Source organism: Gekko japonicus, unplaced genomic scaffold (assembly GCF_001447785.1).
Source record: "Gekko japonicus isolate JY-2015 unplaced genomic scaffold, Gekko_japonicus_V1.1 scaffold1472, whole genome shotgun sequence".
Classification (NCBI taxonomy): domain Eukaryota; kingdom Metazoa; phylum Chordata; class Lepidosauria; order Squamata; family Gekkonidae; genus Gekko; species Gekko japonicus.
Window position 1 is genome coordinate 26,943 of NW_015160255.1, and position 22,771 is coordinate 49,713.

The 22,771-nt window shown below is 44.6% G+C and overlaps 1 protein-coding gene across 1 annotated transcript in view; it reads left to right on the plus strand.

Annotated features, from left to right (window-relative positions):
- The window catches only part of LOC107113149 (A disintegrin and metalloproteinase with thrombospondin motifs 9-like), a gene marked incomplete at its 5' end in the record, with an annotated part of 147,551 nt that overhangs the window by 24,752 nt on the left and 100,028 nt on the right, over positions 1 to 22,771 (plus strand). The window contains 4 exon segments of the mRNA XM_015414419.1: positions 618 to 713; positions 14,772 to 14,935; positions 15,064 to 15,193; positions 17,309 to 17,435. Of these exon segments, the coding sequence (XP_015269905.1) occupies positions 618 to 713; positions 14,772 to 14,935; positions 15,064 to 15,193; positions 17,309 to 17,435 (517 nt within the window).

The following is a 22,771-nucleotide window of genomic DNA, read 5'->3' on the forward strand; positions in this document are numbered from 1 at the left end:
TTTTCAAGAACAGCTCTTATCAGAACTACGGCTTGTCCAAGGTCATCCAGCCAGGTACAAGTGGAGGAGTGGGGAATCAAACCCGGTTCTCCCAGATTAGAGTCCGTGCACTTAACCACTACACCAAACCACTACACCAAATATACACCATCTTTTTGTTTGAAATATGTTATTAATGTTTTAATTGTTTTATCTTGATGTTTTTATGAATGATGTACATCACCCAGAGCCCTGCATTGCAGGGATTGTGTGATTAACAGATCTAATACCTAAATAAATAAATAGCTGGTAGTAATTTTCCACCTTCTCAGGCAGAGCAAGGCCTTTCTCAGGACCTGCTGCTGAAGATCCTATCACTGGCAATAACTCATGATTAACAGCGTAGTCCTAAACAGAGTTACACCCTTCTAGACATTAATTAGCTGAAGAAGGGTATAATTCTGTTTAGGACTGCACTGTTAATCTGGGATTTTCCGCATGCAAAGCATGTTTACTACCTCCGAGCCATGGTCCCTCCATAGTAAAACTGAATGATGGTACTTCATTTTTCTCTGCTTCACCCATGAGGAAAAACAACAACAAACAATATAGCTTGACTTCTGAGTTTCTCTTTCCAGGTTATAACACTGTGGTACGCATACCAGCTGGTGCTACAAATATTGATGTACGGCAGCATAGTTACTCAGGGAAACCGGAAGATGATAACTACCTTGGTAAGTTGTGACAGTACTCAGGAGACACAAACTTGTGTTATGTTCTCAATGTACAAGAATTGATTTCCTGTATACTATCATAAAAGTGCAGTTTCGAAAGGACCTGAGGGTTCAGACCTCCCCACCCCCAGTAACCCTCTCCCATTGCACCAAGGCAGGAAACTCCCATATGAAAAGCAATAGTTATTGTTATTGTTATTATGGTTATTTCAGTTATTATTATTATTAATAATAATAATAATTTTATCCTGCCTTTCCACCCAGTTCAGGGTCCTCAAGGCAGCAAACAGCCAAAACATTAAAATACATTTTAAAATGCGACTGTGTGTATGTACATGTGTGTATGTGTAGAATGAGTATAAAAACTAGTCAACAAAGTGGCTATTAGCCACAAGGTATAGATAGGGGCTAGAGCTGCGGTGGCTCAAGTGGTTAAGACGCTGAACTGCAGGCTGTGGAAGGTCAGTAGTTCAGCGGTTCAAGACCCGGGTGCCGCAAGACAGGGTGAGCTCCTGTCTCTAGTTCCAGCTCCTGCCAACCTAGCAGTTGGAAAGCAAGAAATTGCAAGTAGATAAATAGGTACCACTTCAGTGGGAAGGTAACAGCGTTCCGTGCGCCTCGGTGTTTAGTCATGCCGGCCACATGACCATGGAAACGTCTTTGGACAGCGCTGGCTCTTCGGCTTTGAAACGGAGATGAGCACCGCAACCCTAGAGTCAGATTCGACTGGCTTTCGAGCAAGGGAACCTTTACCTTTTTATAGATAGGGGCTCTGGGGCAAGTGATGCTCTGTCTTCTTGGTGCTTGGGGGGGGGTCAACAGTGGGAGGGCTTCTAATGTCCTGGCCCCACTGCTGGACCTCCTGATGGCACTGGTATTTCTGGCCACTGTGTGACACAGAGTGTAGGGCTGGATGGGCCTTTGGCCTGATCCAACATTGGCGTCTCTTATGTTCTTATGTAAAGCACACACACATAAAAAGGAAGGAGGCTCAGTGTGGGTCACTTGGGACCCTCACAATAAGGGTAACAAAGTGAGAGTCACTCTTAACATGCGAGTCCAAACCTAGTATAGAGTAAAAGCCTGTAGGAAAAATGTCCTGTCAAAGAGGACAGAACCTTATTTCGATGCTCTTTGCCTCAATATTGTGAAAAGCTTCACTGGCCCTTGGCCACAGATTGTTAAAGGGGCAGGACATTTTTCCCTCCAGACCTGCTGGCAACCCAGAGCAGAGGAAGGAGCAAGATACACTGCAGTAAAGACGCCTACAGAAGTGTTTGAGAAGAAAGTTGTACCAGATGACTTGGAAGGCCCTTTCCAAGAAGATGCACTCAGTACTGCTTATCCAGATGAGAGAATGGTCTCCATCTGTTGCATCCTGTCTGGGGCTGGCCAGAGTATCTGCAGTATTTTCTACTCTTGTGTATTATTTTTGACCATACTATATGAAGAATTTGATCACACCTGAAGGTTTAGAATGTGTCACTATTGTCTTTCACGAACTCATCCTAATGGGAAAGGACTTTAGTGCAGTCCTAAACTGAGTTACACACTTCAAAGTCCATTGAACTCAGTGGGCATAGAATGGTATAAATCTGTTTAGGATCGCAGTGAAATGTTCTGTATGACCACAGAATGTACAAACAATGTGTCCTGTGCAGTGTTCCCTCTAAGCTGGGTTAGTGTGAGCCAGCTCACAGTTTTTTAGGCTCTGCCTCACACATTTTTGTCTTAGCTCAGAAAGGATGGCTCCAGAGCAAACTTTATCTATTTATTTTATTTATTAAAGTTATACTCTGCCCTACCCCAAAAAAATGGGCTCAGGGCAGCTCACAACATAAAACCAGCAGACAATAAAAACAAGAAAGCAGTAATTAGCAGCAGCAGAACTCCAGTGTCCAGATGGTGTCCAAAAACAGTAGGGCATTGTGGGGAAAGTCAAAAACAGTGCTGTGGACAGGACAGGGGCCCCAGAATAGATTGAACACCCTCCACCTCGACTGAAGGCCTGGCAGAACAGCTCCATTTTACAGGCCCTGCAGAACTGTGCTAGGTCCCGCAGGGGCCTGATCTCAAGTGGGAGCACGTTCCACCCGGCTGGGGCAAGGGCCGAAAAAGCCTTCACTCTGGTTGAGGCTAAGCAAATATCCCTTGGGCCAGAGACCACCAGGAGATGTTGATCAGAAGTGTGCAAAGCTCTCCTGGGCTCATAGCGAGAGAGGCGGTCCCGCAGGTATGATGGTCCCCGGCTGCATAGGGCTTTGAAGGCTGGAACCATAACCTTGAACCGGATATGGTATTCTATCAGCAGCCAGTGCAGTTGGTGCAACACCAGTTGAATGTGTGCCCACAAGGGCATCACCATCAACAGGCATGCTGCCGCATTCTGCACTAGCTGCAATTTCTGGATCAGGCTCAAGGGTAGCCCTGCGTACAGTTAGTTACAGTAGTCTAGCTTGGAAGTGACCATTGCACTGTAGCTAAGTACCGGGGGGGGGCAAGGTAGGGAACTCGTTGCCTGACCAGCCGAAGGTGATAAAAGGCCGATCTGGCAACTGAAGTGACATGGACCCCCATAGAAAGTGAGGAATCCAGCATCACCCCTAGACTCCTTACCTCCGGCGCTGGCACCAACGGCTTCCCACCGAGGACCAAGAGCCAAATCGCTTGCTCACAATGCCAGTAGCTCACAAAGTAGAATTTCTGCTCACGAATCTGCAAAGCTTAGAGGGAGCATTGGTCCTGTATGTGATTAAAAATTTTCCTTGACCTGTGTCAGTGCCATGTACAGTTTCTTCTCTCTCTTGCAAACTCTTTTGGTTCTTTGCAGAGCTCTCCTTTAGGGCATTGTAGTGGCTGTGATGGGTGAAATGGTGGGGAAACTAACTTAGGAAATTAACTACATAATCGCATTAGCGTGAAGTTGTGCAGCAGACTGCTGTTTTCAGGAAACCGTCCCTTTTAAAGAAAGCTTTTTTAGCACTTTAAGCTTTTGGTATTTTTGTGCATAGCTCAAGTTTGGCATGAAACAAAACACAAAATATGATGCTGGCCAAACATCTTCTAATACTGCTTCTAACATCAGTTTAAATGCATAGATGTTTTATTTTCTAAGCTCAGGAGTTTTGTAAGAGCAGTGGAGCGATGTATGTGAGTGGGTGGGGGCAGGCTTCCATACTAAACTTGAGTGTTACAGAAGGGTAGAGGATGGGAAAGAGGGAAAGCTAATATATGTGGGTGTGTGACAGAGATACAAAGTGTGGCTGTGTCCATGGTATGTTAAAAAGGAGTATAGCCATTACGCAGTATAGCTGATTGTGTGCATGAGTATAGTAGAGGTTTGTGTTGCAGAGGCTAAGTGTGTGTGCTCATAGCCTCTAAATGCTATACATCCATGTTTGTAATACATGTTGATTTGTGCATCTTATGCACGGACCAGAAGATGAAGCAAAAAGTCCTCAGGAATTTTAGACAAACTAGTTTAGCACAAGTGTCTTTTCCATGCCAGAATGTGGATATAGGAAGGTTGAATGGATAGGAGGAATTTAGCATTTGGTTTTATTTTCTTTAAAAAGAAAACCTGGCTTGCTGGCGTTGTTCACACTACCACACAAAGGAGCAGCCTTTGGGGTTCTTCCTGAAAGTCAATAGGGACAAGGCACTTTAGTCTCTGCAGTGTGCCTACAAAGCCTTCCACTGCCAGTTGGCCCACCTCTTTAGGAGAGGTTTCTGCAGAAACCAAATGCAAAAGCCATCATTCCACACATATGGCTGGAGAACAGTAGCAAAGATTTTAATACCAGGCTCGCAAACATGCCCACCACTCACTAACAGGCTGAAGTTTATTTAGGTAATGGTTTGTCCCAGGTGGCTTTGCTCGCATTGGAGCTGAAGATGAATAGAAGGTCAGGGTATTTGTGATCTTGGAATATTAGCTGCACTGGAAGAGAAACACGGGCCTGTCAGATGCTTTCTGAATGGGAATTGCACATGATCCAAGGCAGCTTTGCCCCAGCAAGTGTTTCCATTGCAGCATGGGGGAAACACAGTCCCCCAGACCTCAAATTATGAGTTGTTTTGCAGCCAATACTTGCCCTGATGTTTCACTCATCTCTTGGGTGCTGCCCAGGATATCGTTGCAAGGAGCTGGTTTGAATTTTAGAAAACCATTTTTGAAGATTTCAGTCCCAGGTCTTCCAGGATATGAAAAATAAAATACAATCTTTCTCTGCAGAATTCAGATGCAGCACGGCAGTGTTTACACTGTGCAGTCTGGACCCCTTCATGGTAACCAGTTGGACAAATGTGCAGATCCTTTCCTTGGCTGCCACGCAGTGGCAGCAGTCTGAAAATGCAATTCTCATCCACTCACCTGAGCTCCTATTTCTAAGCAACTAAGTTCCTCCTGTGGGCTTTCCCATACTTGCATTTGCTTGAAAAATAATGCCAAAGGAGGAATAATGACCATAACCTGAGGTAGCTAGACTGTATCACTTCACTGAATCTAGCATCCTATTCTTGACAGGAGCCAGTCAGATGCCACAGGGAAGCTGGGGGCCTGCAGACAACAGTCCTTACCTGCTACCCACCATTTGACAATTAGTCAATCTGCCATTGAGCCTGGTGGTATCATTTGGCTATCATGGGGAAAGGCCAATGAGAAGTAGCCTCCATAAATCTGCCTGGCCTGCTGTTAGATCCACCTAAAACATTGGCTATTGCCACATATTGAGGCAAGTGAGTTCCACAAAACTGCTGCCTGTAGTGTAAAGAAGCACTTCCTTTTGTTGTCCTTGGTTGTGTTGCAAGCAAATTTCATAGGATGGCATATATATCTATATAGGATCATAGAATCACAAAGTTGGAAGGGGCTATACAGGCCATCTGGTCCAACCCCCTGCTCAATCAGGGTCAGCCAAGAGCATCCCTGAGAAGTGTTTGTCCAGCCGCTGCTTAAAGACAGCAAGCGAGGGGCAGCTCACCATCTCCCTAGGCAGCTGATTCCACGGTTGCACAACGCTTACTGTTTTTCCTAAGATCCAGCCCGTATCTTCCCGCCCTTAATTTAAACCCATCATTGCGAGTCCTATCCTCTGCTCCCAACAGGAACAGCTCCCTGCCCTCCTCTAAATGACAGCCCTTCAAATACTTCAAGAGAGCAATCATGTCCCCCCTCAACCTCCTCTTCTCCAGACTAAACATTCCCAAGTCCCTCAGCCTTTTCTCATAGGGCTTGGTCTCCAGGCCCCCAATCATCCTTTGCACCCACTCCATTCTGTCCACAACCTTTTTGAAGTGAGGCCTCCAGAACTGTACTCAATACTCCAGGTGCAGCCTGACCAATGCAATGTACAGCGGGACTATGATATCTTGTGATTTGGATGTTATGCCTCGGTTGATACACCCCAAGATTGCATTAGCCTTTTTTGTTGCCGCATATATAGATCTCTCTCTCTCTCTCTCTCTCTCTCTCTCTCTCTCTCTCTCTCTATATATATATATATATATATATATATATCCACTGATTGGAGCTGTGAACAGGCAAGACCGATCTTTCTGCAAACCTGAAAAGGGCCCTAGATTTGCAGGAAAATGTGAAATCTAAATATATATATACTGCTTAGCTGAAAAAAACTGGAAATGATAAAAGGAGTGTCTGTAGCTTTAAAAACCAGATTCCTTCAGTGGCTGTTGCTAGGCAACCATAATATTACAAGTTTGGTTCTGTCAGGGGGAGGCGTTCTGAGGTTTTGGTGGACAATAAAAATTGCCTCGCAATATCAAACTCACAGTTCAACATCCATCAAAGTTAAGTTCTGAACACACAGTTCTAGAATACCTAAGAGGGAGAGGGTGGGAAGAGATGTTACCAACAGACATATTTCTTTGAAATTTCATAAGACCTGTTGCAAGGTGCTTTCAGTCAAGTGATTCTTTGATCCATTATTTGTTTCTTTTGAAGTCAATACAGTTAGAGAAGACTGTAGCATTTGGCCCCTCTGATATTTTGAATCTGATAATCTGAATAATTTGAATTTAGAAAACTTTAAAATGTTAATGAGACAAGATCTTCCCTTACAGAAATTATTTACTTATATGTGATAAAATCACAACACAAATTGTTGCATGTGAATATGACATGTTTTAATCCTAAAATAACAGTATAAAATATAGGTAATACCTGTGCATTTTCATAAATGGAGATGAAAGGTTATCCACCATTATAAATATCTATGGTGCTTTACATGGTATTTTTCCATGTGGGCTTCTTTCCGTGTGGGCTTTTTGGTGTGTGGGCTTTTTTCCATGTGGGCTTTTTTCCTGTGAGCATATCTGACCGTGGGCTTTTTCCATGTGGGCTCTTTTCCTGTCACCATTCTCTTCTGACTGCCACACAGATCAGATGATCATCTCAGCAATCTCTTCTTCAGTTTTTCTTCTGCTCAACTGTGTTTTCCCCCTCTCATCCCTTCGTCTTCTCTCCCATTCCCCCTCCCCAAAGTCTTTACATAGATTTTACCTCCTTCGCACACACACACACACACACACCGGTCTATGGGAAAACTATGGGAATTTTCCAAGCAGTGTTCCCAGTGTGGTAGAAAGCTCACCCATTGGACAGCCACTCCTTGTGCCTCCTTTGCTTTGGAGAGACACACTGGACTATCTCCTGTGTTCACTGCTCCAAGTTCTCTAAGCAGAGCAGGAAAAACCAGGTGGCAAGACTTCAGGTGGCACTACTGGAATCCACCTTGTTTCCCACCAAAATGGCTGCAAAAACTTCCACTGTTGAGGAAAATGTTGAACTGACACCAATGCCGACTGGGCACATTCCACCCTTGGGCCAAGCCTTGAAGGCTTTGATGAAGGCACCGTCCGACACTGGCCCATCAGTGTCAAAGTGATCAGGCTTGACTTTGAAATTGTCATCTTCTTCCTCTACTAAGAAACATAGGGAAGACAATGGCCATTATTGGAATAAGCACAAGGCCTCCAGGATGGGCTCCCAGCAAAAATCTCAGAGCCCCATTCACAGCTCTACATTTAGCAAACAGGCTACTACCAATAAGTCCTCACTACTGGACCCAACACTGATTCCAGTGGCTCCACCTCTGCAACTTCTCAACTCACCAATCCATCAGCGGAACTCCCCAGTAGCAAAATCACCAATACCGATGGCCCATCAACACTGTTTCTCAGAATCTGATGCAAAGGGAATCGACCTGACCCAGCAGAACCTGCCTAACACCTCCTACTCAAGGTCCTCAAGCGGGGATAGCTCTCTGTTGAGATCGATGGTCAACACCGAGTACTGACACCATTTGCATGACAACCACTCAGACACATGCTGCTCCATGCCCCAACTCTGGTATTTGCCATCTCGACACTGGGACCATCTGCCGCAGGATAAAGGCCCTCCATTTCAGTTACCAGTTGCACCACCCATGATTCCCTGGGACCAGTGACAACTTCAGTACCTCTGCAGTGTTTACCCGATCCCATCCTCCCTCCCTTGTCTTCTGGTGAGGGGATCCTCTGACTAGGAGCAGCACTTGACCTATTCACATCGTTCTTGATCACCCCACAGGCCTGTGGTGCTGTCAGCACTGTAAGCACTAGGATGTCGGCATCCATGAGGCAGTGGTGGAGACCCTCCAGGCACATTGTGTGAGAAGGACCTGATGAAAGCTATGTTGACCTTGACATCTTTACCGATGGTACATTGAATGAGAACACCCCCAACCTAGACCATTAGTCAGCCTCTTTCTCTCTCAGACTGAGAGCACTCTGATGTCGAGGACCTGAACAGTGCATCTGTGAAGTGTCCGATAGGGAGGACTCTGGGCATCAAACCACACACATGGACCCCTTGCCCTCCACGCAGGTCAATGATGACCTTTGTATTTCACTGTTGGAAGACCTCAAATCCTGTGGGGACTTGGTCAATAGAATGGCCTACACACTTGGCCTTTCCATCATTCAACCACAACCTGAGGTAACTGATCACATCTCTGATATCGTTCAGTTAGACACCTCTACAGCCATAGCACTCCCCATGACATCGGTGATGCTTCAAGCCTCCAAAGTCCCATGGGTCAAACCGGCATTGACTCCTGTCTCCTCCTGCCCTAGACCAGTACAAGAGACTGGGGCTGAATTTTTATTTTGCCACCCCAAACCCAATTGTCTGATGGAGACCTCCTCTTCAAAGAGTAAGTGCACAAACTTCAATCCAATGGGTAAGGAGGGCAAGAAGCTGGACACCTTTGGGATAAAGATCTACTCTGCAGGAGCGTTGGGGGTCAAAACTACCAATTGCCTAGTGTACATAGGGTGCTACCAGTATGCCTTCTGGGAACAGCTCTTTGAGGTGCTTTCCACCCCACCTGAGGACAAGAGTCTGACTCCTAGGAAACTGCAAAAGGAAGGCATGTTGTTAGTCAAATAACAGATCAACACTTTGAAACATGCCTTAGATACTTTCACCATGACACTTACCTCTGCCATCACCCTGCGGAGACATTCGTGGTTCAGGACAACGGCTCTCTGTCCTGACATGTGCTCCTACATTGAAGACCTTCCCTTCAATGGAGGCAGCCTGTTCCATTCCATGATGGACACGGTCTTGCAAGATATGGTCAAGAGCGAACATTAAGGCCTCACACAACCTGAGCATCACACTCACCACCTGCACTTATAAAACCAGGTCATAGTCCAGATTATGGTCTCAACGTCCCTAAAACAGACCCTCACCTGACCAGACATGGAGAAACTGACAACCTCAAGTCACTCATAGTTCTTCTTAAGCACCCAAGGCCCAATTCTCCAGCACACAACAAGCACCTCAGCCACAAAACTCCAGACCTCCCAAACAGGGTGTTTGACTCACCTGTCCCCGGTACACCAGAGCCACTGCCTACCACCCACCCACCCTGCATCTCAACCACCCGCCTCCATCCCTTCCTTCCAGCCTGGAGATGGATCACCTCAGACACCTGGGTCCTCTCTGTCATCTCTCAGGGCTAAGCAATAGAGTTTCTTCAAATACCACCCACTCCACAGTTTGTCGCCACTCCTCCATCCGACACCCTATGGGAGGAAATAAGGTCTCTGCTAGAAAAAGAAGCCATAGAGCCAGTAGCTTCAGATTCATGGGGACATGGATTTTACTCCCAATACTTGACTGTCCCCAAGAAAGATGGTGGCCTCCAGACAATAATGGACTTAATGGCACTGAACAAATTCATCACCTATCGCAAGTTCTGAATGACAATGCTCCACAGCATCTTACAGCTCCTCAAGGAATGGGTATGGATGACTACAATAGACCTACAGGATGTCTGCTTCCATCTGGACATCAGAACGCAGCACAAGCAATTCCTATGGTTCATGGTGGGTGGAGACCATTACCAGTACAACATTTTCCCCTTCGAACTCTCCACTGCACCAAGGATGCAGCTTACCTCCATCTTCATGGCACTGTCATCTTCCCCTACATAGACAACTGGCTTCTGGTGGCCATTTCCAAAGAACACCTCCTGAGAGACATCACAAGGACCCTGTCAGTACTACAGGATTTAGGCTTATGTGTCAATCACACAAAGTCCAATCTCACTCCATCCAGACAAACACAGTTTATTGGGGCCCTGCTCAAGTCCAGGGCCTGCAAGGCGTTCCTGCCCCTTCAGAGGGCATATGCAATAACTGCCCTGGTCCGCCTGTTGAAAACCCAACCGCACGCTCTTGTGATTTCCATCCAACACCTGCTGAGCTTCATGGTGGCCATGACCGATATACTAGTGTTCACCATGCTCTGGATGAGGACCCTCCAGCTCTGTTTTCCCCGGCACTTCAGTCCCTCCCGTCACTCTCAGTGAATGATTCTTCACCTTTCCCTGCATGTCCTAGCATCCCTGTCCTGGTGACCCAACCTCATTGAAGGAGCCCCATTCCAAGCTCGTTCCCCCTCAGAGACCCTAACTATGAACGCCTCCCTCGGGGAATGGGGTGTTCATCTGAGGGGCATGTGCATAGGAGTGGAATGGGGCATCCATCAGCGACGTCACCGCATCAACTATTTGAAACTCCTGGCTATCAAGTTTACTTTCCATTCCTTCCAACCCGCAGTACAAGGGAAAGTGATGTCAATAATTACAGACAGCACCACTGCCTTGAACTGTATATATCGTCCAGGGGGAATGGTTTCCAGGAAACTTTGTGGACTGGCAGTCGACCTGTGGAGTTGGTGCATTGCATGGGGGATCTTCTAGGTTGCCACTCACCTTCCAGGCGCACAGAACATCCAGGTGGACCTCCTTAGCAGGGGAAGGGTGCTCCTACACAAGTGGGAGTTTAATTGGGTGTAAGAAACAGCCTGAGCTGTGAGTTGGGAAGCCCTTGGCTGAAATGTCACCTGTGCCATACATTCACTAGATGACAGGGTCTCTCTGGCATCTTTCACATTGCCTTAAAAATCCACTTACATTACCCAATGTTAGCGTGTTATTTTGTGTTCAGACAATTTCATAAACATTTCATATCTTCCTCGTTTCTTCCTGTTCCTAATAAAACTGGTTTCTCCCATACTTCCCCCCCCCCCAGTGAAATATATTCCCAACAAAGCCCCTAGTCATAATCTGAAGTACGTTTTTTCACATTGGTGACTTCTGGCACAACCCACCCACCAAAACCCACCCAGAAAGGGCAGGCAGTTTTTTTTTAACTGCATCCTAGTGGAGAAATATTTCAAAGATCAAATGTGCCTGCTTTGAAACAAGCAGTTATTCCAGTTGGGGGCACCTTCCTCCTTGCTCGGCCTTGTGAGTGTGTGTTTGTGTGTGTGTGTGTGAACTCTTCTCTCTGCCTCTCTCTCCAGCCTGAGAAAGCCAGGATCATAGCCCCCCTCTTGCTTTACACAAGAGTAGATATACCTAAGCCAGTAGTGCTACTCTCATGTAAAATCCACCAGATCATCTCCTGACCCTTCGCACCTTTCTCCCCAGTGGGGAAAACCCTTCTTTTTTTGTTACATCCTTTTAATGTTTTCAATTTAAAAATTAAAAACTTGGTCAGGGGCCAAGTGATCGAGCAAATTATCTTTTTTTAAAGCATTTTCTTTTCTTTATTAAAATTTAAACCTTTATTCATAGGAGGTTTTTTTTACAAAATTTAGTTTATCTCATCACAGTGTAATATAAAAGCTATAACAAAAAATAAGCTAAATAAACTGAGAGAAGAAAAAAAATTCAACACAGGACCTAACGGGGCTTTATCCAATAAACTGGCATCTCTGATTGGATCCATCTCAAATTATTTCTTCAGTTTGAATCTTGTAGAGAAATAATTTATAAAACAATGGACTAATTGGGTCTCAATATATTGAAATTTTTAAAAATTTCCAAAATGCAGTTTAGACACACACAAAAATGCAAAACAGGAACAGTTATTAGAGGTACAATTATATACAAATTTCAGCAGTAAAATACTAATTTCTCATCCTTGAAAACAAGGGACCAAAGCTCTCAGAATTACTAGTGTTAGACGGTTACCAACCCAGGAAATTTTACTAAGGATTGGGTGAACCTGAGTTCACATTCTGAGGTCCTGCAGAAGAGATCTTCTGATTAAGACTGTCGTTTTTACTTCAAACAAAAGTTAAAGTATGTCATGGTTTCATATTTTATACAATAAAATATAAAGAATAATTAAATAAGTAAATATTTATCAAAAATCTTGGCCCAATTATCTTGGCAGGAACTTTTGCTTGGTTTGGCCAGGGCTAAGTTGCAGCAGTTTTTCTGTCGTTTGAGTCTTAGCGTCTTTAGAAATAGGTGTTTTATGTCCTGGCTCCACAATTCTCTGTTGTTTTATTGAAATCAAGGTCTTTAAGTAAAATAGTACAGTTTGATTTTGAAGAGCTGGAATCAGATAACCGGGATACTTCTGTTGGAGGATGAGTGACAGCCTGCCAGTTTGTAGATCTGATGGGGGATGAGGTGAGTAAGGGACCGTCCAGAGTTGAAGTTTCCATACATGTCCCACTGCTGGATTCTGAAAGGCTCGGGAATCGATTAGCTGATTCTTGTTTCGCACTAGTTGTGTGGGGGGGGGAATGTTGGTCTCTCTATTAACTGTATGTTAATTGAGGCAAACATGTTTGATGATTCCTTCAAATTAGATGAATTAGTCGTGGATTGCTCTGCCCCCTTCCATAGTGGGCTTTTCTGGATTGTCCCATAGGTGTGTGTTGGAGGAAATCCTTTAGGTCTTTTTTGATCTGATTTGGAAGGCTCTACAAAAGGCACTTTATTTACAGCCCCTGTCAGTAATGGTTTCTTCCATTCCTCTGCAAAGACTCTGACAGGGCTCATATGAAAGAGAGCAAGAAATCTCCTCATTCTCAGCAGTGTAAGAGGGATAGTAGATTGCTTGAATGTTAATAACACTCTCCAATTGAGCAAATTATCTTGTGTTTCAGAGTTGCTGTTTGAGGGCCTACTGTGCTTTACAAAATAGTAAATGGGGCTACTCTCATGTAAGGAAGATAGGTGGAATGGACGGGGCTGTTGAAATGCTGAAACACTTCAGCACATGTGGGGGGGGGGAGAAACACCCCTCCACAACCCCCCCTCCATAGATGGAACTCATGAAGGGAAGTCTATACTGATCCTACCAATACCATCAGATGCACCACAACATGTGCGAAAACGCAAAGGCAGCTGCAGTCTGAAAAACGCCTCTGTCTCTCATCCTCAATCTCCCACCTGCAAAACAAGGATAGTAGAGCTGATTTACCTTACAGGGCTGGTGTAAGAATTGCAAGAAGATCATGTGCTTTGAGTGTGTTGAATGCTTAAAAGTGTCGTGCAAGTGATAAGCATTCTTAGATCAGTATTATTTGGGAACGTGTACTAATACTAGTTCAACCTAAGCAAACAGTTCTAAGTTATTTGCAGTGTGTAGTCCTTAATCAGTGGGGAATACAGCACTACAAAAGGAGGACTAATGTGGGAGGGGAGGTCCCACCTCCACCTCCACCTCCACTGGTGCTAGCTACAGCTTCTCTCCTCCTGTTGACTGCTGCCACCTTCTCCTCCTTGTCGGTGGTCACTTTGTGGCCACCCCCAGTTTCATGCCCCAGCAATCCGAGATGTTTGTTTCTTTATAATGCCTTGGTGTGTGCAAATGTTGCAGGGGGCTGTAGAATTTGTAACTGTGGTAATCTTTCCATTTCCATTTATTAATCGCTCAATCCATGCAGAGCTGCCGGCTCTGAGCGATTTACAGTTACTCCTGAATTTCACATGGGACTAACAATGCTGGGGGTAAGGGAGGACAACATATATCATTAAATCACACACATTTCGTAGTCGACAGAGTTTGGTTGTCTGTAAGGTCCAGACGTGTTCTGGCAGCATTCCTTTTTTTCGGCGTCACTTGATGTCGTCAGCGTTGTCTCAGTCGCAGCGCACCACTGCCACCGTCTGGCCGAATGGCCTATTGCAGGCTTTTCTTCAACGCTGTGTAGACCTTTCTCAGCTTTCGGATCTTACTCGCAGAACATCCGATTGGCTAACACAACTCCCACTGGGGGGGGGGGTTTAGTGTGCCCACTCTCTCTAAGGAGTGGTACCCATTTTATCTACTCGCTGAAGCTTTCGAACCGCTGGGTGGACGGCGAGCTACGGACACAGACTGGCAGCTCACACCAGTGCGGGGCTCGAACTGACAGCAGTCCTGTTCAGCTCAGCTGTTTAACCAGAGGATAAATCCCCTGTGCCACCGCTCCCCTTCCATTACACACTTTTGGGTATCTGCATGAGGGTGAGCCCAATTATTTTAGGAATATTGGTAGATTATCCATGGATCCCTTCATCTCTCCAGTATTATTCTGTTTTGTTGGCTTCTATGCTTGGCATTTATGTTCCCGAACTCATTTAACATTAGATAAATTGGATCTAGGATGTTTTTCAAACCGAATAACATCACATCTAGTCTGTAGGAGTAAATTACATTGATTCTTTTTGTTTGTTTCTTTGTTTGTTTCCCTGCACACAGCATTGTCAGGTAACGAAGGCTACATACTAAATGGAGACTATGTTGTCAGCATGTTTAAAAAGGAGATCAAAGTTGGAAATGCTGTGATAGAATACAGTGGCTCGGACTCTTACATTGAACGAATCAATTCTACATACCGTATTGATCAAGAAATAGTTCTTCAGGTTAAAAATACATATATTTTTTAAGCACACGTTACAGATAACACTGTGCTAATTTTGATTTGGGGGGGTAGAGAAAGCAGCCTAGGTTTGCAGTGCATTTTATGCTTTTCTGTAATTCTCCCTCTCAGGTTTTATCGGTGGGTAATTTATATAACCCTGATGTTCGATACACATTCAATATCCCCATTGAAGATAAACCTCAGCAGTTTTATTGGAATATCTATGGCCCTTGGCAGCCCTGCAGTAAAGTGTGCCAAGGTATGTGGCTTTAGGGTTTCTTACATCATTTGTTTTATTTATCGGTTTATCTTGGATTCTGGCAGTGATGACAAATGTGTTTCTTTTGTCTGTGTTTAACTTCTGATATAATTCAAGTGTTATGGTTCCCCAAGAGTTGTTACAGTGGAATGATGTATGCTGTCTTCTAAGTCACTTGATAATGCCGGGCCCTTGCTTAGCACTTTAAGCAAACTGACGGGAGCTCAGGGCTGACCACTCCGGCTCCTTTCCTGCCTGTGCTCAAGGCACATAGGTAGCCAACAAATGTGTCCAGCAGTTGTGCTTATATCCATTTGGAAGGAGGCATGCACGGAACAGCTCCCAACAAGATGGGGAACATATGCAGCATGTCAGTTTGGTATTTATTTTATTGCCCACCAACACAATTCCTGGTGTCCACCCAGTGTTTTTAGAAAGTGAGCGGGACCAGGTGGGACTTTTGCCCCCAAAGGCTTCTAATTGGCCATTGGAGATATGATTGACTGCGGTTTTTTAAAAACATTGCTTTGGCAGCAGACACCATCCAAGCACAGGGGTCTTCACTGTGTGACTGAAGGTAAGTTGCTGCAGCCATTTTGTGGCTTCACCCATGGCACAGTGTCAGAATTCCAAAGATACCCTTACCCAAGGGCTCAAAAAGGGTGGGGACCCCTGCTTTAGAGTATCAGAAGTTGCATTTCTGTCCTGGCAATCAGACTTTCAAGCTATTCAAGCTATTTCAAGTGAGGGTTACAATCTTGATGCAAAATAGGAATGAATGATGGGTTTCAAACATGAAATCAAACATGAACAAGAGCAAAGGACTGGATACCCAAGTACTTCCTGTTCTTCCTGCATTCTATAAAATTGCAACCAGTGTTCCATCTAAGCTGAGTTAGTGTGAGCTAGCTCACAGTTTTTTAGCCTCTGGCTCACACATTTTTGTCTTGGCTCAGGAAGGAGGGCTCCAGAGCAAACTCATTTATGCCGTAGCCAAATCCCTCACTCACAACTTTAATGCCAGTAGCTCACAAAGTAGAATTCTTGCTCACAGGACTCCACAGCGTAGAGGGACCATGGCAGGTTTACTAGGTCCAAGAACATTTCCTGAACCACACTAGCTCTCACTCTGAAGTCAGAGTGCAGGTGTAGGAGAGCATAATTGGAAAATCATGATTTGAAATGAAGAAGTACTAGCAATGGTATTAAACTGTATGAGTAACCTAGCAGGGTTGGAACGAATTTGGCACAGAAAACGTTTTCTCCCCAAATAAATCTTTTGGTAATATGTGGAGGACCATCTTATAGGGTAGGTGAGGATTTAATAGCTTACTTATCGTTTTCAGCTCAGTAATTCTGTGAATCTCATTTCGAAGGATGCAGATCCTATGTTAATGTTGCAACTGAGATTATTACATAGGTATGTGTGCTTCCCTGGCTCTCTCTAAGACAAAGGTTTCCCATACTTTTGAAAACACCTTGTTCACAGGTACTTTCTTGTTCAGTCCATACCCCCCCCCCCCCCCAATAGCTCAAATCCAATAGGAGACCAAGCAAAGTCACACTGGCCTGGCAGAAGAAGTCACTACTAAGCTAATACATTTCTATACAGCCAGGTATACAGTGACTTCATTCTGGAAACAAGGCATGATTTACCTGCAGATGATCTGTATTTCACATCAGTCTTATGGAACTTTAGAGGCTGTTAGATTTATTGTGACACGTGAAAACTTATGCCAGAGCAAATCTGTTAAGCATCATAATTGTTTATGCTACAATAAATCTGATAGTCCTTTTTTGATGGAGCATAAAGTGCCACATGATGCTTTTTATTTTTATTTTTTTCCCAACAGGATCCCTTTGTTACTGAGAATCAAAAACAAAATTCCTAGCCAGAAAGTGAGGCCAACATGATCAGAGGAGATGTAACCAAAGGGTTGGATCCAGCCAGCATTTTCACTCCATCCTGCCCAATTCCCCTCCTTATGGGAGTCACTGTCCCACATGACTTTTGCCCATGCATGATCCTAAGAATAGCACTTTTGATAGTCAGAGGGGAAATCGTGTGAAGCTCCACTTTGCTATATACCCATCCTACTTTTTTTTTCCCTTTAGGGGAACGAAAAAGGAAACTTATTTGCACCCGAGAATCTGACCAACTCATGGTGTCTGACCAAAGATGTGTTGGAATTCCCCAACCTGATCCAGTGGCTGAGCAGTGTAACACAAACTGTGAATTAAGGTACTGTCATAATCAGTCCTCTATATATCTTGCCTTGTATCGTCTAGGCCTGACTTTTTAAAAAAATCTCTGTTTTTATAACTCTGGTTTTATGCCACATGCTAAACAATCAAAGTGTACAGTAATGTGGAGGTGGATTCCGTTTGTCCTGTAGAGAGGCCAGTTCATTGTCTGACCAAGGGAGACAGTGTGCCTTGGCTTAAGGACAGATACTTGCTGTTCTCACTTTCCTTCACATCTCAGGAAATTAACACAAAGGTTAAGGAAAATGCTCTTCTTTAAAACAGTGAGAAAATGGAAGTTAGCAAGAACGTGTATGGGGTCTTGTGGTAGGGTTGCCAAATCGACTTACCTCTGCGGCGGGGGACTTTGTGCTGGCTCCCGGCAGCATGCACGTCACAGGGAAGTGACGTCATGATGCCGGGGACGCTGGGGGCGGGGTACAGCCATTTGAGTGGAAAACATAGCGTTTTCCCCTCAAATGGCTGTGCCTCTGCCCCAGTGTGCCCGGCGTCATGCACGCGGGGGTGGGGTTTCCCCCGAGGGCCGATTCTGCGGGAGCGGAAATCGGACCTCCAAAGCTCGGGGAAATCCGCCCCCGGGGGGATTTGGCAGCCCTATCTTGTGGTGATTATTGAGCTGTATTGTACCACCTTTTCCCGCACTGTGGTTGAGAGCTAGTGTGATGTAGTGGTTAAAGTGTTGGACTAGGATCTGGGAGACCCAGGTTTGAATCACCACTCTGCCCCATAAGCTTCACTGGGTGATCTTGGACCAGTCACAGACTCTCACCAGTGTTCCCTCTAAGCTGAGTTAGCTCACAGTTTTTTAGCTTCTGACTCACATGTTTTTGTCTTAGCTCAGGAAGGATGGCTCCAGAGCAAACTAATTTATGCAGTAGCCAAACCGCTCGCTCACAACTTTAATGCTAGTAGCTCACAAAGTAGAATTTTTGCTCACAAGACTCCACAGCTTAGAGAGAGCATTGACTCTCACCCTAACATGTTTCACAGGGTTGTTGTGGGGATGACATGGAGATAAGGTGGGAGATAATTGAAGTAAATCAAATAAATAAATATATCTACTTCATGGTTTGCCTGGAGTGGATGTCTATTTGTGTAGGGGGGAAGGTGCATGAGAAAAGAATTAAACTGCATCTGCTAGCACTGTGGCTGTGGTACACAAAACATACACCAGCTGCTTTTTAGAACCAGAAAGACAGAAGCTCCTGTATAATATGTAGTTTGGCCCTAAAGGTGCCAGTAGGCAATGGTTATGTGTATGGTTATCTCCTCTTAGTCATAGGCAGGGTTGGGGTACCAGCATATTAAAGGAAGGGGTTTACAGATATACAATTTCTAGAAATTTTGAAGTCTTTGATAACAACTGGGAACAGGCCACGTTTTTGTTGTTGGTGGTGGAAGTGGTGGTGGGTGTTTTTGGGAGGGGGGGAAACAAATATTGGGACAAACTGAAATATATACAATGCTTAATTTCCTCTCAAACCTAAACATGTTTTCCTGCTTTAACACAAAGTGCCTTATTTATAACTTAGAACATGAAAATTCCATAAATATGCCAATTAGTAAAATTTATGTACACAAAACAGCAAACGCGCCCAATACTAAAGTGAGAGAGAGCTGCATACTTTTGCGTACTGTGTTATCATAGGACTAATCATGCATGCCAAACGGGGAAAAAAGTATTTGATAGAAGTTTTTTTCAGCACTCCCCAAATGTCCCCATTTTCCAGTAGAAAAACTGTAAAAAGAATCCTCATAACGTTTTCATACTATACATTTTGAGTGAATAAAACCTTGTCTTTAAAAGCATTTCACTGACTTCAGATAAAAAGAATATTTCATAGGAGGTTGGGGTTTTTTTTGTGTGTAAGCCACCAGTTTGGGAGGGGGAATTGGTTCTTTTTCCCCCAGGCCTTACCATCTCTGGAGGGATTATCCAGTATCTCAGACTGGCCTTTGCAGGCTAACAGGTGATAAGTTTTTGTTGGAACTTGTAGTTAATCTTATCATACAAAAAAAAAACATTTTAAAAATCAGTCCCTTTTATCCTCTTTTCCTACACTTAGTTCTGTGACAAAGAAACAGATTCTTCACAGAACAGAAAAGAAGCACAGGGGGGGTCAACAGTGGGAGGGCTTCTAATGTCCTGGCCCCACTGCTGGACCTCCTGATGGCATTGGTATTTCTGGCCACTGTGTGACCCAGAGTGTTGGACTGGATGGGCCTTTGGCCTGATCCAACATTGGCGTCTCTTATGTTCTTATGTAAGCAATATATCCTGGAAATCCTGCACAACCATACTGATTTTCATTTTTACACACACCTACATATGTGGCTGGGAAAGAATATTCTTGTAGCACAAGCCAAGTGACCAGGTGCTATTTGCCCTCAAGCCTTCTGTGGCGGGGAACAAGCGAGACATCTTCTTTACACATCCATCTACACAGGGGCTTGTATATACATATTGCAGATGTGCAGTCAGGATTCGGAGATATTTTGAATTCACCAAATTATTCCATATTCCAGTACGGTTGCCAGGTCCTTACCTGCTGCCAGCAGGTGGATTTGGGGGATGTTCCAGGGGTGGGCAAGGACATCATTGGCTCGATGATGTTACTTCTGGAAGTGACATCATCACGTCAGTGACGCTGGGGCAATGCTCTTCTTTTTGGGTAAAACTCTATAGTCAAATTGGCTACAACCCATAGAGTTTTGGCAAAAAAGTAGAGTGTGGCCCACAGCGTTGCCGACACGATGATGTCACTTCTGGAAGTGACATCACCATGTTGATGATGTCACCAAGGGATGTATTTTTGGAGATGACATTTCCCCCAATGGCCAGCAGTGGGCCCGAGCCCAAAAAGTGGGGAATCCCCCGCCCCCACGTGGGGGCTGGCAAACCTGTATTCCAAATATTCTGAAAGTTTGCAAATTTTGTAATTCCAGATACTCAAAATCATACTGATTTACAAAAATTATGTAGGGCTTTCTGAGAAATGAAAGTAAAACAGTCCTCAGACAGCCATGCATCAAAGTTAGTAAAAGCAGAGAGTGCAGTGTTGCCTAAATGGTTTTGCCAGGAGAGGAGGGGACTGGAATGAAAGCAAAGCCTGCGATTGAAGTCTGCCTACTCTTAGGGAATCATGAAACAAGCACGGTCAAGAGAAAGCACTTTCACAATAGTTCTTTACAACTGAAAGGTGGGCTTTGTAATGTAACTGTTTTATTATCCGCCTGCTGACTTTTGTATTTGCTATTAAGTGTGCTGTGACAACCTTCCCTGTGTTGTATCCAAAGCTGTTTAGGACAGTTCTCCACCCTTCCACTTCCAGCTGCCCACTGTTCCAGTCTGCTTGCTAGTGCTGCCCAGGGTATTTGCCTGCTCCCCCCAGCACCAGCTTGTCCTCTGCTGGACTGTGACATGCCCAGTGTTGCCCTGGTGATGCATTGTTCAATGTTCTGAATGCCCAGATTGGAGTCATTGGCCAATGCTGGGAATTGTGGCTGTTCCTGTGTACATGCCAGGACCACTCAGCATTTGGGATTCATACAGGCACTGGAAAAGGGCCAGGGGGCTGAGGGAAACATTTTTTTTTTAGTGGCTGAGCTTGTTTTTATTGGGCAATGGCTGTTTCCTATTGACTTTAATGGAGTCCTGAATATTCAGACATTCCAGATTTTTTTTAAAAAAATCTGAATTTGAATTTTGATAACAGTCCACATCATTAATACAGATACACACGACATCACTACCTTTAAACCACAGGGACAGCGTGGTTCTTATGAGTAAAGTTCCCTTGGAGGGTAGAGTCATGGTCAGGAGCAAGCTGACTGAGCCCCAGCAACAGTGGGAACCACTTTGTTGGATCTGGGCCATGCCAGTAGGGAGAAAACAAGGGGTCCACCTACACCTGTTATTGTTATTCCATCTGATCAAATTGGAGCTGGAATGCTCTTGTGAGATTGCAGGGCTACTCCTCTTGGCTTTACTCTGGGCTTTTTAAAAACATCCCAGTGATGATTTCCTGTACTGCCCCTCAAGTGGGGAACAAGGTACCTGGTTCAAAAAGGAGGGGCTACAGCTCAGTGGTAGAGAATCTTGTTTGCATGCAGAAGGTCCCAGGTTCTATCCCTGGCATCTCCAGTTATAAGGATTAGGGAGCAGGTGATGGGGGAAATCTCTTGTCTAAGCACCCTAGAGAGCTGCTGCCAGTTGGATGGACCAGTGGTCTGTCTGTAACGCTGCATTATGTCATAGCAGACTAGCTATGTTTTCCTTTACTGTTCTGTGCAAGAAAGGAACAGGCTAAGAATCCAGCTAGTATGGCCAAAGGTAAACTCAGCTGGGAGAAAAATACATGATGGAGAGCACTGGGCTTGGAGATGATTTAGCTTCCATTGCTGGCATCCCCCTCTTTCTCAAGAAGTTAGTCTGGCTGCATCCACACTTTACTTTCAGAATGGAGGACTGCTTTTGGAGTATCCACCCAGTGTCACCTGATCATTCATTTGGCAGGTTTTCTCCATCCTCAGCACACGTTTACTCAAACAAGCATCTTAGCATTCCATCGAGATGGCAAAGTTAATAGTCTAAGGTCACACCCACATGGACACTATTAGCCATATGTCAGCTGTTTGTTACCTGTCCACCAGAGATATTTTGTGGGCTTTTTTGAATAATTGGTAATTGCTATAATGCTATAGCAATCACTTTTTTTTAAAGCCCCCTTTCAGTGGCATGGCAGGGAAAAATGCAGGGAAGAGGGTGGCTGATGAAGGGAACGTGTCCTAAAAACCCCACGTGGACATGCTGTTTCTAGTGTATTCGCCTGTGTATTCGCAGTGTCACACGGGCCTTTGTTTTAACCAGAATGCCATCAAGTGTTGTTTGAGCCTTAAAAGTAAGAGAAATTCCCCTTCATCTCACAACTCAGAATGTTCAAATATTACTTACCAAAATCTTGCACTGATTTACCCTTTTAATTTTCAGGACTTGCACAGAGCAAATCAACTAGGATGGAAAGTTGCCATCTAGACTGGCTCTTAGTCCTGGGTATTATTATAAGAACAGACAAACTGTTCCTTGCCTGCCTAACATAGAACTCAAAAGTTTACAAATCTGTTACCGTTTGAACAGCTTGCAATTTTGTAGAAACTGTTTCCAAATACCTTTACTATTAGTTTACATAACACTTATGCTGAAGGATGCCAGATGCCTCCTATTCAAAGGGATAATAAGGGTTCCCTAGTTTAAGGGTTTTTCCTTTATTTTTGTTTTTTAAAGAACATCACAGTCCTGCAGAACATAAATGG